Source organism: Rhinatrema bivittatum, chromosome 5, assembly GCF_901001135.1.
Source record: "Rhinatrema bivittatum chromosome 5, aRhiBiv1.1, whole genome shotgun sequence".
Classification (NCBI taxonomy): Eukaryota; Metazoa; Chordata; class Amphibia; order Gymnophiona; family Rhinatrematidae; genus Rhinatrema; species Rhinatrema bivittatum.
In genome coordinates, this window is record NC_042619.1 from 292,511,203 (window position 1) to 292,531,866 (window position 20,664).

The 20,664-nt window shown below is 41.2% G+C and overlaps 1 protein-coding gene across 3 annotated transcripts in view; it reads right to left on the reverse strand.

Moving 5' to 3' along the window:
- GOLGA7 (golgin A7) overlaps positions 1–20,084 on the reverse strand; it is a 68,360-nt gene extending 48,276 nt beyond the window's left edge. For 2 of the 3 annotated variants that reach the window (XM_029604132.1, XM_029604130.1), the window contains exons 1-3: positions 19,950–20,084; positions 17,776–17,903; positions 8,482–8,634 (exon numbers count right to left, since the gene is read on the reverse strand). In XM_029604132.1, coding sequence (XP_029459992.1) covers positions 8,482–8,634; positions 17,776–17,886 — 264 coding nt within the window. In that variant the 5' untranslated portion in view covers positions 17,887–17,903; positions 19,950–20,084. Of the gene's footprint in view, positions 1–8,481; positions 8,635–17,775; positions 17,904–19,938 lie in introns of all 3 variants that reach the window. The other variant, XM_029604131.1, reaches the window with a different exon arrangement.
- Positions 20,085–20,664: the final 580 nt, after the last annotated feature.

A 20,664-nucleotide genomic window follows, 5' to 3' on the forward strand; every position in this document is an offset into this window, starting at 1 on the left:
TGGCTATTCCCTAAGTAAAATTGATTAATAGCCATTAATGGACTTCTCCTCCAAGAACTTATTCAAACCTTTTTTGAACCCAGCTACACTAACTGCACTAATCACATCCTCTGGCAACAAATTCCAGAGCTTTATTATGCGTTGAGTGAAAACATTTTCTCCGATTAGTCTTAAATGTGCTACTTGCTAACTTCATGGAATGTCCCCTAGTCCTTCTATTATTCGAAAGTGAAAATAACCGAGTCACATCTACTCGTTCAAGACCTCTCATGATCTTAAAGACCTCTCATGTGTTAATACAAAACAAGAAACATAAACATCTATATACAAGTGCTAGAAGTCTAAAAAATAAGATGGGAGAGAGAGTGTATAAGCACTGGTTGAAGAGGTAGATATAATTGGCATCTCTGAGACCTGGTGGAAGGAGGATAACCAGTGGGACACTGATCCAAGGGTACAAATTATATCGAAATAAGATGGATCAAAATTGGAGGGGTGGCACTGTAAAAGAGAGCATTGAGTCAACCAGGATAAAAGGTTCTGCAGGAAACAAAATACAATGTTGAATTTTTAGAGATAGAAATTCCAGGTGAAAAAGGGAATAAAATAATAATGGGGGTGTTTTACCGACAACCTGGCCAAAATGAATAATAGACAATGAAATGGTAAAAGAAATTAGGGAAGTTAACAAAATCAGCAGCACAGTAATAATGGGAATTTCAATTACCTCAGTATTGACTGGGTGAATGTTACATCAGGACATTCTAGAGAAGTAAAGTTCCTAGATGAAATAAATGATTGCTTCATGGAGCAGTTGGTACAAGAACCAACAATAGGGGAAACTATTTTAGACCTAGTCCTTAGTGGAGCACAGGATTTGGTGCGAGAGGTAACGGTGTTGGAGTCACTTGGCAATAGTGATCACAGCAGTATCAAATTTGACTTAATTGGAAGGAGTGCAAAAAAGAAATCTACTACGACAGCCTTTAACTTTCAAAAAGACTGATAAAATGAGGAAAGTGGTTAGGAAAAAGCTTGAAATGAACAACTGCAAAGGTTAAGAATTTAGCTCAGGCATGGATGTTTAAAAATGCCATCTTGGAAGCCCAGAACAGAACAATTTCACACATTAGAAAAGGTGGAAAGAAGGCTAAACTACCACCGGCATGGTTGAAAGGTGAGGTGAGAGGGGCCATATCATTTAAAATATTTTTCAAGAAATGGAAAAGGGACCCAAATGAGAAAACAGGAAACAGCATAAGCACTGGCAAGTCAGAAGCAAAGCACTGATATGGAAGGCAAAGAGAATTTGAAAAGAAGCTTGCCATTGAAACAAAAAAAAAAACTCATAATAAAAAAAAAATTTAGGTAAATTTGAGGTAAAAAGCCTGTGAGAGTCAGTTGGACCATCAGATGATCAAGGGGTAAAAGGAGCACTTAGAGATGACAAAGCCAGAGCAGAGAGTCCAAATGAATTCTTTAGTATTCACTGAGGAAGATTTAAGATAAACCCATGCTAGAAATGATATTCAAAGGTGATCATTTAGAGGAACTGAAGCAAATATCACTGAACTTGGAAGATGTACTAGAGCAAATTCACAAACTAAAGAGTAGCAAATATTTTGGGCCAGATGGTATACATCCCAGAGTGCCGAAAGAACTGAGAAATTAAATTACAAATTTCCAATAGCAGATCTGCAAACTACCAATAACATCTATGGTACCTGAAGACTGAGGGTTGCCAATGTAATGCCAGTTTTTAAAAAGGAATCAAGGGGTGATCCAGGAAATTATAGACCAGCGAGTGACGACAGTTTCTACCATTTATCGTGGCACAATCATAAAGAACAAAACTGCTGAACGTATAGATAGGCATAGTTTAATGGGACAAAGCCAATATGGATTTAGCCAAGTCGAGAAGGGTACCCCGATAGGATATCGGGATGCCCAAATTAATATGGGCACCAGGCACGATTCGTGCCTGTACCCAAGAAGGGAAGGGTGGGCTGCTAGGCATTGAAGGAGGGGCTTCAGCACCCAGCGTGCCAGCCCATTGGCTGGCAGGCACGGCGAGGTTTGAATCCAAACCTCAAGGGAGAGAGAAGGGAGCCTATTGGTTCCCTCTATCATGGGCTGCCCAGCTGGGAGGAGTTATATGGGGTGTGTGTGTGTGTGTGTAAGGGAGTAACAGTCAGCTTCACTCGCCTGCCGTTGCTCCCCGAAGCCGCTACCCTCCCACCCACTCTCACCTGTATTGACTGTATTTGGGGTTGAGTTTGTTCAGGGCTGTGTTGTCGCTGCTTGGGGTGGGGGGGTTGCCCAAGCCACTCTGGATTCGGCGTGATCTTGTATGGTATGACGACCCGACAGATGTCAGGTCTGAACTGCAGGCAGGACAATTGGGTGCAGTTGTCCTGCGTGATGCTCCTTGCTGGCAGGGATTGTGGGTGAATCTGGCAAATGTTATTGGTACAAGACTGGCGGGCCTGAACATGTGCACCTTTCTGGTGCTCCATGATGAGGCCTATGTATATTTAAGTTTACTTGAGTTCGGGCACCTGATTTGTTGGTCAAAGCTGTGGCCTGTTTGATCCCCAATTGCGGTGTGTGTGTATTATTACTGAGAATTGTGAGAGGGTGTGTGCAGGGAGAAGAGAGTCCTGGCTACCCATATTATTGCTTCACGAATTTGCTACATTTTTTGAAGATGTAAATAAATATGTGGATAAAAGGTGAGCCAGCTGATACAGTGTATCTGGATTTCCAGAAAGCATTTGACAAAGTCCCTCATGAGAGACTTCTTAGGAAATTAGCAAGTCATTCAATAAGTGGCAGTGTCCTATTGTGGATTGCCAAATTGCAAAAAAAAAAAAAAAAAAAAAAAAAAAAACAAAAACAGACAGGAAACAGCAGGGCTAAAAAGTAAACTTCCCCCAATAGAGAATGTGAGTAGTGGAGTGCCCCAGGGATCTGTTCTGGGACAGATGCTTTTAAATATAATGTTTAAATGACCTGGAAATGAGAACAAATTTGGTTATCAAACTTGCTGATTTCACAAAATTATTCAAAGTTGTTAAATCACAAGAGGATTGTGAGAAATTGCAAGAGGACATTGAAAAACTGGGAGACTGGGCATGTAAATGGAAAATGAAATTTAATGTAGACAGACAATTGTGAAGTGATGCATTTAGGGAAGAGCAACCCAAATTATAGCTACAAAATGCAAGGTTCCATTCAGGACAAGGATCTAGGTGCTATCGTTGAAGATACGTTGAAATCTTTTGCTCAGTGTGCAGCAGCAGCCAAGAAGGCAAGAAAGCAAAGAAAAGGAAAGGAGAATAAAACAGAGAATATCATAATGCTTCTGTATTGCTCCATGGTGCAACCTCATCTTGAGTACTGTATTCAGTTCTGGTCATCTCTCAAGATATAGCAGAATTAGAAGTGAAGGTTGACCAAAATGATAAAAGGGGATGGAACAATTCCCCTATGAAGAAAGGCTAAAAAGAGTTGGGACTCTTCAGCTTGGAGACAGCTGAGAAGAGATATGATAGAGGTCTATAAAATGAGTGGAATGGAAGGAGTAAACAATCAGTCGTTTACTCTTTTTTAAAAAAAAGTACAAAGACCAGGGGACACAGGTAGTACATTTAAAACTAAAAAGAATATTTTTTTTACTCAATGCATAATTAAGCTCTGGAATTCCTTGCCAGAGGAGGTGGTGAAAGCTATTAGCATAGATGCATTTAAAAAAAGGTTTGGACAAGTTTCTGGAGGAAAAGTCCATTAACAATTAAGGTAGAGTTGCAGAAATGCACTGCTTATTCTTGGGATAAGTAGCTTGGAATCTATCTACCCTTGGGATCCTGCCAGGTGACCTAGCTTGCCTACTGTTTGAAACAGATACTGGGTTTGATGGACCCTTGATCTGACCCAGTATGGCAAGCCTTTTTTTTTTTTTACTGAAATAAAATAAATTGTACTTGCAGGACTGTAAGCCATAGTCAACCTTAGTATTTACCAGATCAGAGATCAGAATTAAAAACCCAGGAGGGGTGAGCTGGTGGCTCAGTGGCAGTTACATGCTGTCCTAAAGGAGAGGACCAGCACTCAATGGTCAAATCAGCTCTTCTGCACTCCAGATCATCTGAGAATGCTGCATTCACCGCTGGTCTCAGTGCAATGGTGACTGGAGTTAGGGCCCAGGATTGCAAGGTAGTAGTAGTCCTGAATTTGATCACCCAGTTGAAGACTATTCCTGCAGTGACTTGGCTAAGCAGGTTAGGAAAAGGATAAAATAAGGGAAAAATTCTGGACAGTTGTGAATGAAGGCTTATGGGACTTCCAACAAAGGCTGATTCCAACTGAGCAGCAGGAAACTAATGGGCAGAGACAAAAACAAAATAGAAAATCAGGAATAAACAACCCCTATCCCCATATGGTTGGGGACATAGAAGAAATGCAGTCATGAGCAACTTTCAAATCTCATCAATTGTTAGATGTTAAACTGCTGTTGGGGTCAGCAGATGGAAGGCCATTAATCTGTGTCTCTTCTTCTACTATTGACTCTACCCAGAGATAGAGACATACAAAATCATTTCTTAATTATGTCAGGTCCTGCTCAGGTACCCATTTAGACTATGTTCTCAGGGCAGAAACTTTCACCCTGTATGTAATTTGTTGTACAGCTGCCTATATTAGAGGACTCCTATAAATACAAAACCAATATTTACAAAACAAGTCAGATGAGGGCTTGAATAAATGCTCATATATTACTAGGAACAGCCTAATGATAGCAGAATAAATCAGTTTGTTTCAGAAAGGCAGGATTTATCATGGAGATCTGCAGTCATCATGAAAGGAGTGTATTCATATATGTCTGATGTCTAATATACCCAGTGATAATAAAGAATAAACCAGACTAGATTTCTGGTAGCTGGGTGTGGTACAAGTTACTATAAATAAAAAACAATTAGGTCACAGCAAAAAAAAAAAAATAATAATAATAATATTAAATTATTGGACTTCTAGCCCCAATGGATGGATGGCTAGGCTAGCATTTGTAAATACTCTCATGGGAAGGGGTACACTGAACTGATTTGTAAAATGTTTTTAGTCATTTTGTTTACAGTTTTTTGGCCCAGTAGATGGATCACACCCAGCAGCAGAAGAGTGGATATTCTAACCGGACTGTGCAAAGCTGATGAATAGCAATGATTCTCAGTCTTCTGAATCTCGTTGTTTTAATTACATCTTCCAACAACACGCCTGTTTCCTTTCAGTCACCCACAGAAGGAACTAATCAATGTAAGATTCTCCGATCTTGAAAGGACAGAAGGCTCCGCAATGCCTTGCATAACAGTTTGAGTGGAAAATGATTACGTACAACGAGAAGCGGAATTGTAAATCCTGAACACACACACACTGGAATCACATCACTAAAATATTTGCAAGGTGATATGCAGCAAGGCAGTTAACTGTGTGCTCATTTCTTCTGAATGTTTTCAGTTAGCATATATTAAGGCAGCGGATGCACGTCTTGCACAACACTATGACAAAATTTACATGTAACATGAGATATTAGTACTATGCATGAAACCAATTTCCCTCAGGTTGCTCTTAACATTCTTTTTAAGAAGTAATTTATACTATGGAAGGCACTACTAACTGAGGATTTTTTCTTAAGTGTATAAAAAGCAGAAAAGAAATCTTTAAGAAGAAAGCCCTCATAGGTAACTCTGTAAAGTACCCTGCAGTTTAAGCATTCCAGCCCCTCAACTTTACACCTTTAATGTTTGGAATCAGACAGCTTCCAGGGAATATAACTAGGCCTTTGCTTGTGGCTTTAACAACCATCCAAACTTATTTTTTCTGCTAAGAACTTTGAAGTTCATATTCAGCTGCTGTGCAGCTGACCTAGTTAGCCAGATAAACCTAACTTAGCCAGGAACATCTCTAAAGGTTAGTTGGAGAAGTCTATCCAGTTATCTTTAGGACAGGTCTACGGCCTGACCAGAGTTAGCCAGATAAGTTATCTGGCTAACTATGAATATTGGAGGTGGTCGGATAACTTATCCGGTTCACCAATCCCTCCCCTTTACACTCCCATCCCCCTCACCACTTAGCTAGATAAGTAGTAGCTGCTGATCCCAGGCAGATATTCAGCTGCCACCACTTAAGCCAGATAAGTCAAAGCTTATCTGGTTAAATGGCACTGAATATCTACCTCTTTGTACTTTGAAAACTGTAAGCAGTTGATTCAATAATGCAGGCAACATTACAAGGAGTTTTTCATTTTTTGTTTTTTATGAATTGAAAAATGTATTCTCTCTGAGACTGAGGGTTACCCATTTCTCCACCTCAGTTCTTCCCTTCACACTAAGCTATCCTCCCCCCAGTGTCTCATCACCACCAGCACCTTCAGAAATCAACCTTTGCATTCTCTCCATTGTCTCATCTCTCCTCCACTATGTTGTCAAGGCAGTTTTCTCTTAGCACACTTTACTCTCCTCTGCTTTAGACGCTCTTGCCCTTCCCCTTATTCAATGAGGCACACCAAACCCCCAGCCTTGGCAGAATTCACATCCTATGTTCTTGTGCCCACTCTGCAGAACCTCTCTGGCTAAAACTTCGTACATTTCAAATTCATACTGATCTCCTTCCAAGTCTGCTATTGTACTTGCCAAGCTAGACTACTATGCCCATCTGACAAACTCTTGCTTCCAACCCTCTTCTCTTTGCCACACTTAATTCCCTCCTCAAACTTCTTTCACCTCCCATCTCCCCACGCCCCCAGACTATGGCAGACTACTTCCACGAAATATAGTTCCGAGCTCTCAACCAGATCAGCTTTACCTCACTTCTTTCCTACTATCTTTCCCCCGGCCATCCTCTCCTCCTTTTCTGAAATCACAGTGGAGAAAAAACACTGCTCATCTCCTTCTCCTCCTCCAAACTTATTGCTTGATGTTCTGACCACATTGCTCAGTTATTTCCCCTGCAGTCATCCCTTCCATCTGTGACATCCTCAATCACTATACACTGCTACTGTTGTCACTGCCTTCAAACATGCTATGATCAAAACCCCCTCACTGGATCCTTCCTGCCCTGCTAGCTATCTGATCTCCCTCCTACCTTCTGCTTCCCACTACATGCTCCTCACTGCCATTGCTTTGACTTTCTCTCAAGCCATTCCAGTCTGGTTTTCACCCTCTGTTCTCCAAAGAAATAGCCTTCGCCAAAGTCTCAAATGACCTGTTTATGGTTAAAACCAAAGGCCTTTACTCAATCCTTATTCTCCTACACCTAGCCACTGCTTTTGATACTGTTGATCACTATCTACTCCTCCTATCTTGGTTTTTTTTTTTTACCTCTCCCACCACACTTTTAGTGTGTCCTCTGGTGGATCCCCCTTTACTGTCTTACCACTATCAATTGATGCACTTCAGAGTTCAGTCTTAGGCCCTCTTTTCTCATTGTATACTAATGCCCCTGGTGCTCTGATCTCCTCTTATGGTTTTCAATACCACATATGCGCTGATTCCCAGACTTAACTCTACACCAGAAATTTCTTCAGGAATTCAGTACCAAATCTCAGCCTACCTGTCTGACATTGCTGCATGGATATCTTACCGCCACCTTAGACTCAACATGGCCAAGAGAGAACATCTCATCTTTCCCTCCAAATACACTTCCCCTCTTCCTCCTCTCTCAATGGACAACACTATAATCTTCCCTCAGTCCATATCCTTGAGATCATTTGACTTCTCTCTACACATATCCACATTTCTATCGCTATATCACCAAAATCATCCCCTGCCTTAACACTACCAGAACCCTTATCCATCCTTTCATCACCTCCCACTTAGAGACTACTGCAACCTGCTCCTCACAGCTGTCTCAGTGAACCATCTCTCTCCACGTCAATCTACCCAAAATTCAGCTAACTTCTCTTGCAAAAATCACTATACCCATATAGCCTCTCTTCAAGTCACTATTATTGATTTGTATTTGGAAACAGGGAATCAAACTCCTCTTACTTACAAAAGCCATCACTCTGTAGCTGTTCACAATCTCTCCTTTTTCTATACTCCTCATGCACCCAACTCACCAGGCAAGTCACTATCTATGCCCCTTATCTACTGCCAATTCCTGACTCCATGCTTTCCATCTGGCTGCACAGATTCTTAGAATAGACTTTCTTGCTCTTATCACTATCCTGTGCTACAGGGGATCTCCTAGCTTTCAGTCATAAGTTTGATCACCTTCAGGTGAAAGGAAGAACAACCCCACAGAAAGCCTGATCCCTAGCCCCTATTAGTGCAAATAATGGATGAGTTTCTCTGTGGGAAGCAAACCCCCCCCCCCCCCCCCCACAACAAAAATCTGGTGATCCCTCCAGCAACAAAGAACTCAACTTCAGGTCATCAGTTTTATGGATTGGGGGGGGGGGGGGGTGTGAAAAAAAAAAGCAGTACTTACCTTTTCATAATGTGTTTCCATGCATAAGAAGATCGTGTAAGCTGTCAAGCAAGCCAGACAGCCTTCGAGGTATGACTGCCCACCTAGCTTCTCTGCTTCTGCATAAAGGTTATTTAGAGTTCGAACTGTCTCTTCAAACTGTTGCCTGTCAATCTGCAGGAAAGATCACTTTTAACAAGAATGCACAGCACAGTTCCCACCATTCATTGCTTACTACACTTCAAAAACCAAGGCCTACAGCTTATTATCTGTCATTCAAGTGCCATGTGACTGCCACCGGTCCATTAGCTAAATACAATAAGCAAACATCCAGCTCAGAACCAGTGCCTGGTCTTAAACAGAAAATGACTTGTAGAAGCACACTGTGTGGTTCCTGGTTATCTACCAGTTACTGAAATTGATTTAAAGTCACTTGATCTGCTGTGTATATCCTTTTAAGAAATTAGATAATAAGCTGGCATTGAAAGCAAAGTCTATGTTAGATAGACCAGTAAGACTTCAGATTACAAACAGCCCATTATAAATGCTCGCTCGCCAAAAGCAAGAAAAGTGTCTCATTTATTCCCAGGGATGTTTTGTTTAAGCAATAAGTCTGGGAAACAGGCATTTCAAAAGGAAATTAGAATTTTTGTCAAACTCAAAAATGTTCTTCCAAAAACTATTGATATTATATTTTTGGCTAAGTAGCTTGAGGGCAGTGACCCTCCACCGAAAGCTCAGGCTCTTCCCTCTATTTTTGGAAAACAAGGAGTATAAACTTGAGGAGCTATATGAATCAAGTTTGCTTACCATAAATGGAGTTCTCTGTAGACAGCAGGATGAATTTGCCATGACACAGTGACGTCATCTGACGGCACAAAACGGACCCATCTCTCTAGCTCAGTAGAGTTTTTACTATTGAGTATGCACCCCTTAGTCAATTGAAAAGCTTAGCTTCAGCTAGTCGACTCCAGGGAAGCAGGCAGGTATTAAACATAGCCAATTCAACCTGCTATCTAGGGAGAACCCCATTTACAGTAAGCAAGCAGGACTGAATTAGCCATGATACATGAGGAGTCTCAAACTGAGGGTTGCAGCAGAGCATTTAAGCAATTTGGACCCTCTCATGAAGAGTGGACTACTGGGTGCATAGGATGCACAAAACTGCTTGCCCACAAAGTTGCCGTCACTTCTTGCAGATTGCCCAGACAGTAATGGGATATTAAGGTGTAAACTGATGATCAAGTTGCAGCTTTGCAGATGTCTCCAATGAACAAGGCTCTCAAGTGAGCAAGAGGTAGCCATGGCTCTTATTTGATGAGCCTTGACAGTCTGATCTGGAGGCTAGCCAGAGCATACTAATGCATGATATACTGAGCTAGCCAGCTGTAAAACATGTGCTTGGCAACAGCTATTCCCAATCTGTTAGGGTTGTAAGAGACAAAAATTTGAGAAGCCCAATGTGGTTGAGTTCTCTTCAGATAGACTAAGATCCTTCTATAATCCAGTGACTGGAGGGCCTTCCCTCTTATGGGCATGAGGTTTTGGAAATAAATTTCAGCAAAACAGGATCAATTCAAATGAAATGCTGAAACCACTTTCAATAGAAACCTGGGGCAAGTAATTGTTGGTACGGAGAATAATGAACCAATGCTTGTACCTCACTGACCCTTCTAACCAAAAAGTGACAGTAACTAAAAAGTACCACCTTCCAGCTAAAAAATGATTGGAAAATTGACTCCAATGGCTTATAGGGAAACTTCAGCAGTTGTGCCAAGATGACAGATTCCATGGCACTGGCAGCTTTGCAACCGGAAGTCTCATATGCCGGATGAAAACTGGCTTTCCATCCATTTGAAGCATAAGTAGCAAAGACACCGAGACTCACTTTGACCAATGATGTACTAAAGCCCAAAGAGGAGAAGGAGAACAAGTACTAAAGCAGATCTTTCGGAGCACAGGTGATTGGGTTCAAGAAGCCTGACTGACACCAAGAGGAAAAGTGTTTCCATTGGAAACTACGCTCATCTGGCAGACTGCTTCCTGGCCACAATCATTATGTTTGCAACTGCTTTAGATAGTGACAACGATGAGACTAGTGAGCACTCAATATCCATGCCATTAAGCTAAGGGAGGGGAGGTTCATATGACAGACGAGCCTCCTCCTAAGTTAGTAGAGCGAGATCAAATCCCAGTGGTAAAGGAGGACAGGCTGATAATCTGATGAGGTAAAAAAGAACCACACTTGTCTGGGACAAGCTGGAGCATGAGGATAAGATGTGCCAGAGCTTTGAGTACCTTCTGTACTGCCCTCGCTATCACTGGAAGCGGCAGAAAGGTATAAAGCAGATTTGCAACCCACTTGAATAGAAAAGGGTCTGGAGCAGATCTGAACTTGTCAACAGATCAATTGACGGATGATCCCAGAGGTCAAACAGACTGTCTGCCATACTCTGGTCCAGGGACCACTTGGGGGGATGAAAAACTCAGATAATCCATCAGCATGTTGGAGGTTCCAGGAAGATAAGTTACTTGCTATGATTGTGAGCCCACTCCCAAATTTTCAGAGAGATTCCTGGCAAAGGATGCAGAGTTGAGTCCCCTTGTTTGTTTACATAAAACATTGCCACTTGGCTCTCAGTTTGGATCAGATTTCTCCTTCCCTGAAGGAGATATAAGAAAACAATGCATGGCAAATGGTTCTTGGCTCCAAGAGGTAAATCTGAAAGACATTCCAGATCCAGATGATCAGATCCTTTGAGTTCAGAAAGGGCCCATGTACACACCCCACCACCTGGTGGATGTATTCATCACCAATGTTACCTGATGAGGCAGAGTATGAAGGGTAGCATCCACCTTCAGGACTCTGATCTAGCCTTCACAGAAGAGACATTTTCATGAGGCATGTCAAGAGGCTCACATACACTGCTGCCACCATGTGCCCAAGAACAACTAGGATTGCTCAGGTCAGGAATTTATTCCACTGCAGTAAGTTCTGAACTAGTGCTTGAAGACAGGACGCCCAATCTGATGGAAGGAATGCTTTCTTCTTTACTGAGTCTATCCAAGCTCCAATGAAATGGGTGGGAACCACATTTGACCTGACAAAACTGGATTATGAACCCTAGGAACTGAAGAAACCAGACCGGCTAGTTACAGGAACTTATCAGGCAAGGGTATTGGACTCCCTGCAGAAGACAATCATCCAGGTAAGGAAAAAGCAATCCCCTGGTGACAAAAGTGTGCTGCTGCTTCCGCTAGGCATTTCATGAAGATCCTCTGAGCCCCCAACAGCCTGAAGGGAAGAATCTTGTATTGGTAGTGAGAGGAATCCACCACAAACTAATGACTCTGAAGGATGGTTACTTGAACATATGCATCTTTCAAATCCAGAGCACATATCCAGTCTCTCACCATGATGGAGGTTTTTTTTTAATTCTCCCATAAAATAGATTTTTTTCAGACTTTGTAAATCCAGGATGGGTCTCAATTTCTGACTTTTTGGGGATAATGAAATAGTGGGAATAGAACCACTTGTCATGGTCTTTGGGAGGGACAAGGTTCTATCATCCGCTGGTTGAGAAGCAAAGCCTCCTCGAGACAGAATTAGATCGCGTGAGACATTTCAGTTGAAGGCTAAACACCGAAGTAATTCTAGGAGACAGAAGTACAAAATGATACCCCACAATTTTGAGGCTCAATGGACCTTGGCGATCTTCTGCCACTCTGAGGAACAGGTGAATTCATCCTCCCTTACTGAAGGGAGTCGAGTTCTAAGGACCGAGACTTGTCAAAAACTCAGTCTTGGCTTGGGCCTGCGGTGGCACGCCAGGGTGACATCTCTTACCAGACATCCACAAAGCTACTGTGTCAAAAGTATAGGTGGGGCACGATACCGCTGGAATTGGCAGAAAGGGCATCTCTGGAAGAAGGGATGCTTATAAAAGAGAAGGACATCTAAATAAAGACGGCTATTCTGCTCCTGTCAATAAAGATTGAATGGCTGCTTGCTGTTCCTGAATGTGGGCAATGGCTTCTCTCACATTGTCCCCAAAACAGGGGACATTGGCCAACTTTACATGAATGTCCTCATGTAGGCTGCTAGCACTTAGCCAGGCCATCCAGCATATTCCAATTGCTGTAGCAGCAGATCTTGCCATGCTGTTGAATGATTTATACACTGACCAGAGGAGAAAATGCTTACACTTCTCTTCATTAAAAAGGAGATATCCCTCCCTCCTGTACCTAGTCGAAGAACTCTACGAGTCTTCAATTTAATTGATGCTGCCATGTAAGTTTTGTACCATGTAAAATTGGTAAGCAGCAAAGTGGGCATTGAGCTCTAGAAGAGCTTGATTCCGAAGCTATCCAACAACATAGGATCTTTGCCCAGGTGGGGAGGAGAGTAGGGTACTGGAGAAAATCCTGATCTTTTTAGCCTATTTCAATGCAGACTCCACAATCATGAAGTAATGCAGCAGCTGGACCACACCAAAGCCTGGACCCTATATTTGAAGTCCAGTTTTCTGGCCACGATGGGGGGGAGATCCCAAATGATCGACTGAATCAGTATTGCTGCTGGCTAAGCAGGAGTTTCAAAAATCCATAGTATCTCAGAGACCTTTGCACAGGGATCCTTGCCTTACAGTGTTTCCAATTGCCTTACCCAATTTATTCAAGAATTTAGAGTTTGCGGGGTCTTCAGACAGAGAGGAGTGCTCCAGTGGGTCAGGTAAGGCCTTCCTCAGAGTCCAAAGGTGGAGGGACACTAGCCCATAATGCCAACAAAGACAAGGCCAATCGGGGCTGGGTCCTCAGACATCTTGGAGAGGAATTTCTCTAGCAGTTTCTCTCTCTATCCTAAATTCAGCTGCACAACTTATTTATTTAACACTTTTCTATACAGACCTTCATGAGTAAATTCAAATCAAATCGGTTTACATGTAACAAGGGGTAGAACTTAATCAACCATTTAACAAGAGGCGAAAGTTACATATAACAAGGAGGTAGTAACTTGGGGGGCTAAGTTAGCCGGAGGCAAAGAACAGCAAAACTTATTTTTCATCAAAGTTGCTACACTCACATAGCCTTCTTCTGAAGTTACTGCATTGGCTCCCTTTCTGATCCTGCATACAGTTCAAGCTCCTCTTTCATTCTGCAGCACCTTACTACTTCTCCTCTCTCTCTACACCCATCCTCGTGCACTCTGCTCATCAGACAAGCCACTCCTATCTGTGTCCTTCCCTACCACCAATTCCCGACCCCATGGGTTCCACCTGGCTGCGCCGCATGATTGGAAGTCTTCCTGAACTGGTGTATCATGATCCCTCTCGCGCCATGTTTAAATTCCATCTAAAGACACACCTTTTTGAGGCTGCTTTTAAATCTTAGGCCTGATTGTCTGCTTTAAGCCTCATTAACTAACTTTCTCTTTTCTTTTTTAAACCAGTCACTTTATGAAATGCTCCAAGTCTCTTGTCCTACATTTGTCTTAATAGATTGTAAGCTCTATTGAGCATGGACTGTTTTTTGTGTGGTGTTTGCATGGCACCGTAAATGTCATGTAGCGCTATAGAAACGTTAAGTAGCAGTAATAGAATACTCCTGGGGCCTACTCCATATGGTGGTGTTCCGGCCTCCATTCTCTGCCTGGCTCTAATGAGAGCTCCCCCTTGTGGGAACAAATCTGATATCTTGGATAGGAGATGTTGAAGGTGATCTCCTTGTCACTGGCCATCAATGGGTAAGGAAAGTCTTTACCATATAGCTCCCTGGTCAATGGGCTGCTGTGCCCTTTGAATCAGAACTAGGGGAAAGAATTGGTGCTTCTTTTTATTCTGTGTAGACAGGCCCTGTGAGGAAAGGGAAATACCCCAGTGTGCAGAGAAGATTGCAGATACCTGCACTTGATGCTTCGCATCTTATTCGACCCTGAACTACAGCAGATCTGGAGCCCAGCACAACAGTTGAAGTTGTGCCCAAGAAGCTTCTTCTCAACTCAGCATACAGCCCGAGGAGGCCCAACTCTGGGAGGAGGAATGGCTCAGACTGACAGACATACAAAGCACTTCCATCTTCCAAGGCCTGTTCCTCTGGGACTTTGTTGACATTTGACCACAGTCATAGCAGTTGGCTGAATCGTGGTGAAGGACTGAGGTATTGGTAACAAATATCATGGCGGTCTGTGATAGACATCTTTCGGCCACAGACAGTTCTTGAAGCCACTGGAAATGGCCTTATTGGAGCTGGTCAGTTTTTGTTTTTTTTTTGTAGCAGCACTAAAAAATGCTGTCAAGGGGCTGCTGAAGCAGTGCAAACGAGTTAGTTGAAGTAAGTAACTTTTGAAAAATGAAAAAAGGTAGCAAAAAAAAAAAAAAAACAAAAACAAAAAAAACCCCCCAACAAGAGTACACATCTAAGTAGAAGTTTGGACAAAAGAGGGGTTCAAAAGGCCGCACACACACGGAACTCCTGTGCATGCTCAGTAGTAAAAACTCTAACTTAGAGAGATGGGTCTGCTTGGTGCCAAATGATGACACCCATGTGTCATGGCTAATTCAGCCTTGCTAGGATTAAGGCATGACGTTAAAACTTAACTCAGTGGGTGATAAAAGCATGGCTGCTGAGGGACCCATTCAGGATACCATATGGGATTGGTAAGCAGAGTGGGAGCAAACAATATAGTGGAACCCAGTGTAACTTAATATACAAAGAAACCTAGCACCCTGTCTGACTAAAGAGAGAAACATTAAGGCTTTTCAGAACCAACAGTTGGTTCTGGAGAAAACTGGAACCTTACTATATTAAAAGCTCTATTTTCTTACATACATGGTGAATAAATGGTGCCAGTTATCTGAAAGCCCTTTGCTTCCTAATCCAGCCACTTCCCTTCCAGGTAGCAGCATGCAGTGAACAAGTGAGGCTAGAGTGGACAGGGTATACCACATTAGAGAACTACTCTGCTCCCAAATTCAGCCCTTCCCTTCCAGGGAACAAGAAGGGAAGATGTGAGGGAACACTGGACAAACCACAGAGAAAGATTACTCTGCTTTCCAGTCAAAAAGTATTAGAGATAGTTTAACTGGCTGGAGAATTTTCATTCTGATCACTTGCAACAGGTTTTTGGTTTGTTTTTTTTTAAGGAATAATCTTCCTCTCCTAGAATTCACAATATAGGATTCCACAAGTAGCTATCTCCTAGCCTATTTAATCTTTATATCAGAGCCCTCACAGATCTCATCTGTTTTGAAGGGGTCCAGTTCCAGATGTATGCAGACATACAACTGTATCTGGAACTGGCCACCAACAGGGAGAAAGTCAGTCAGCATAATAGCTATCTATCAAAAATTGCTTCCTGGATGAAACAAAACCAGCTAAAATTGAATGCCCAGACCACCAGGGTTTTGTGGGTCTGGAAGTCTTCAATTCATACCATTCAGCCTACTGAATTACCCTACTAGGAGATTTGTAACTCAAAAGGAGCAAACAAGCTCAGATACTAGGAATTTTGGTTGACCAAGAATTGACCATGGTGCCACATATTAAGTGGCTAAGACCATTTTTTCTCCAATTATACCAGGTTCATCAGTTGAAAGCATTTTTGAAGAAGCCAAAATGTGACTGTACTTATCCAACCACTTGATATTAACAAGTTAGATTACTGTAATCATAAGTGATTCAGAACACAGTTGTCTGTTGTTGGGTTTGGAGCAATGGGATCATATTTTTCCAGCATTAAGTTCATTATACTGGATCCCTATAGAGTTTAGAAGCAAATTTTTAAATTGTTCCTTAGTCTTTAATATCTTACATGATCAAGCACCTAGGTATCTTAACTGTATCTGATAGTCTCCCAAAGGGCAAATTATGATAATCAGATGAAATTCTGCAGTGTACCCTTCCAGCTTCTGCTACAAAATTGATTTCAACAAGAAACCACAGCTTTTTCTCTTATTGCTCCAAACTTATAGATTTCCCTAGATTGTATGACTAGGAATATCCATGAATATTGTATTTTTCAACACTCCAGTGTGAAACTGCTGAATTGGAACTCGTCAAAAAACTCAACCACCATCAACTTAGGTCTGAACAGTGACAATGGCTTCATGGCACACTACAGCTATAACTTAACTGTTCTCAGATCATTCTGTCTGTTCACACTCAAGTTGTCAGTAGTCTGGACTATGCTGCTATTATCACAGTTTCCACACCTTGCCTGCCTACTTCGATGCCTTCTCTTTGTTCTTATCTACCCATTCCCCCCTATCCCCATATATTTTACCCATCTCTATACAACACTTCATGCATCTGATGAAGTGGACTCTGTCCTCGAAAGTTTATGCCTCAAACTGGTTAGTTTTTAAGGTTCCACCCACTTCATGTCATTTTTGTTACACCACACTAACAAGACTATCCCTCTAAAGAATGGCAAAGGATATTACTTCAATGACAGAGCATAAAAAAGCCCCAACAAGACTGAAATCATGAAGGAATAGTCTGTTGTATACCTGTATATACAACCAAATACATTAAAAATTATAAGTTGAGGATTTTTACTAAAAGCAAAATTCTAAAGATTTGCTAACCCTTCTGTATTAAGTTTATAAGCAATGACAACATGGAGGAAGCAAACAATATGATAATTACCCCAGGTTTTTGAAAATATCAAAATTTCAAATAAGGAGGCCTACTTACTGTAAGCAAGCAGTAGAACAATGAGACTTCCATTCATAAATAACTGGATTGACCCAGGAATACAAACACCTTACCTAAAATGCCTCAGTGGAAACAGACATGGGAAAAACTAACCCATAATTTAAACATGTTTGGACTTCTTTTTTGGAGTTAAGTACAAAGTGAGAAGATTGTTATTCATAAATCATTAGCACTTCTATTCATAGAAGTGAAGTTTGGGAATTAAGTTATTCATCAACTTTGCAAATAAAAATTACACTCTATTCTTAAAAAATTAATCTCAGAGAGCCTGAATAGTTCAGTAAAACAAAATAAAGCCCCTTTAGTGAGGAGTTTAGGCTGGTCTGTTCTGGATCATGTAGTATTGCTACATCATTACAATATACATGACCCTCATTAGGTCTTTCCCAACATGCAGAATTTCTTTTATGTCATCAACATCTGGTATTGGGTGGAGAAAGCATAACAGGCATGCTCACACCATGTTGTCACCAAGAGGTGACAAGAACATTTGGGTACATCTGGATCACCCAGCTGGCTCATATAAATATTCCCATAGGACACCAAGGTTATCAACACAGTAAGCATGATACATATAAAGTAGTAATTATCTTTACTTACTCTATTCTCAAGCTCTGGAGGGAACTTGGTCTGAAACTGGCACAGCGTGCCGTTGGTGTAGTCTCTCTGGATAAACACTTTTCCCGCCACAGCTGCCTGCTGCTGCCTCATGGCCGCTTCCTGAGTCTCTGTGGGTGGGGGAAGACATGATGAGAAATTGTAACCCCAAAACGCAAGCCTTGGTGTCCTTACAATCTAACAACTAAAGAATTTCCAAACTCTTAACATCCATCACATAAATTGGGTCTTAGATTCTAAAACCTAAAAAATAAGCTAATAGAAAAAGAAAAATTACTATTATCCAATTAGTTGCAAGTGCCAGAGATTTACTGGAGAAGCCCACTGAAATTTCACAGCTAAAATAGATATGATAAAAACAAAGAAAGAAAAATTAAGATAGTACAGAAAATTTTAAGTTTCCTTCACAAAAAGCAGGAAGTCCTTTAGTAACTGAGTCATTAGAATAACTGTTTTGACTTTGTTAGATAGCTTAAACTGGAAATCACTGAATAGGATTATGGACAATTCTCACAACAAAGCCTTTGGGAAACAAATACAAACTTTCAGTAATGCACCCCAGGACTGCATCTAAAGCAAAAAGAGATAACAGCCAATAAACAAGCTGCACTAACTGGACTAACTTTTAATTAATTTCTGACTGACTTTCAAAAGCTCTGCTCCCTTCATCAGATCATCTATACTGACTTGATGAAAGAACATAGCTTTCAAAAGCTTGTCAAAAAACTGTAATTAGTCCAACAAAAAAAAGTTTCACCTACAGCTTGTTTTGTTTACCTTTATTTCTACTATCAAAGTCCACATGACTTTACTCAAGAAACAAAGAAATTAAACTACTAACATTCCTGCAAGAAACATAATCCATACTGGTAGGTGGGAAGCACATCAGAATCCAAATACAGAAGAAAATACCAAGCTAATATCATCTGAATTTTTCAAGAATTTCAAAATGTCAATGTTCTTAGAGCAGGAGAAAGCAAAGAACTTTGAAACAAAAAAAACATCACCAGCACTGGTAACCCATCTGAATGGTAAAAAGGAGCAAGAAAAGAAACTTCAATACAACAGTTGAAAACAAAAGACTAAAATTTCAAATTATTAGCACCAGGAGAAAGAAAAAAAAACCCAGAATAAAAAAAAAAAAAAAGAGGACCCAAGCCATAACAGGAACTTAAAAACAAAAAAAGAACTAGCAACACTAACTTAAGAAAAATATTCTTATGGGCCAAATGTACTAAAGGGTTTTCCTATGTTGTACCTATGGGAAGAATGCTTAGAATCACATCCTTTAGTATCCCAAAGACAGCATTTAGGAGACTAAAAATAAGGCAATTTTAATAATGATGAGGGTACAGATCCTATCAAAACTCTTAACTCTCATCTCTCTCACAGCACGGAGGACAGTGGGAGAGAACATAGACATTAAGAATGATTGTCCAGTAACTCCTTCACATATACTCTCCTCCCCCCTTGCCTGCAAGGCCAATAAAAGAAAAAAAAATTAACAAACCACAGAATACAACGGTACCCACTTTTTTGTCTCTCTAGGTCGGTGCCAGAGACCAAGGAACACTTCCTGCTCAAACGAAATCTACGCTGGTCCGATGTCAGGACCTACAGGCAGTGACTTTTTTTTTTTAAACCATTTCTGGAGGTTAGTAGTCAACAGAGAAAATGTTTGGAGGAAGAAGTATTGCTTGAAATAAGGGAGTCGACTCCCTTCCGCCAATGGGGTTGAGGTAATAGGTGGGGGGGCCCAGGTAGATAAAGAACAGAGGAAGGTTTATCGAACCCAGCATCTCGACTCCGATCGTAACTTCTCAGCAGCTCCCACAAGGTACAGAGGAAATAAAGTATAATAACCCTCATCACCTGCCACCGAGCAAAAAGGAAAATAAACGCTCCTCCCCACCCGAGACTAGGGTTCATTGGTACTGCCCCCGGTCCTGGCTGGGCCAACTACCTTACACAGGGGCAACTCCTCGCCCCACTAACAGCGCCTCCGGCTGGGCCCCTCCGCTTTTTCCCGAGGGAAAGGGAAGTAGTTTACGGACACACAGCGGCAAACTCCACACAGACCGTGGCATACAAGGGCTTCGCGTTATTAATACTGTACAATAAGGAGAATAATAATAAAAATAAAACCTTCCACTGACAGGCGGCGTCCCCCGGGCTCGGCCTTGCCTCACTTCCGGCTGCCGTAAGACTTTGGTTTTACGGCGGAAGCTGTAAAGAAGGAGGGTTGGGCGGGACTTTCTCTGGAGCCGCGCGCGCGCAGCCCTGGCTCTATTTTATCATAAACCGAGAAGATCATAGTGGAAGTAAATATCGGGTTTCACAATGTTAGCAATGCTGCTAGTAAGAGTTGCGTATTAATGATGTTATTGTTATTATCAGTAGTCATAGCAACACCACATTTTGAACTTTAACCTTAGTTCTTGGGGAAACAATTGTTTCCTACTCTCAGAGCTTTTGATAATTTAGTGTATATATATATACACTATATATATATATACACTATATATATATATATATATATATATATATATATATATATATATATATATATAAACTAGAAAACAAAAAGGCAGTTAAAATATGGCCTCAAGTGCTCAAAACAAATATATTGTGTATCATCAACAAAGTACGAGCACTCATGTAACACCAAAATATCAATTATGTTAATACATCATAAAAAATTGTTATTGTTAACATACAAAAAGGAGTTTTAAATTAATACTATTTAAATTAATACTATTTAAATTACAAACTAATTAGAAAATTTAGAAAAAAAACAAAATCTAAAGATGTCTGCAAACTCCTGTCTGCCAATGGCGTACTTGTATATTAATGAAGCAGAATGTCCTAGAA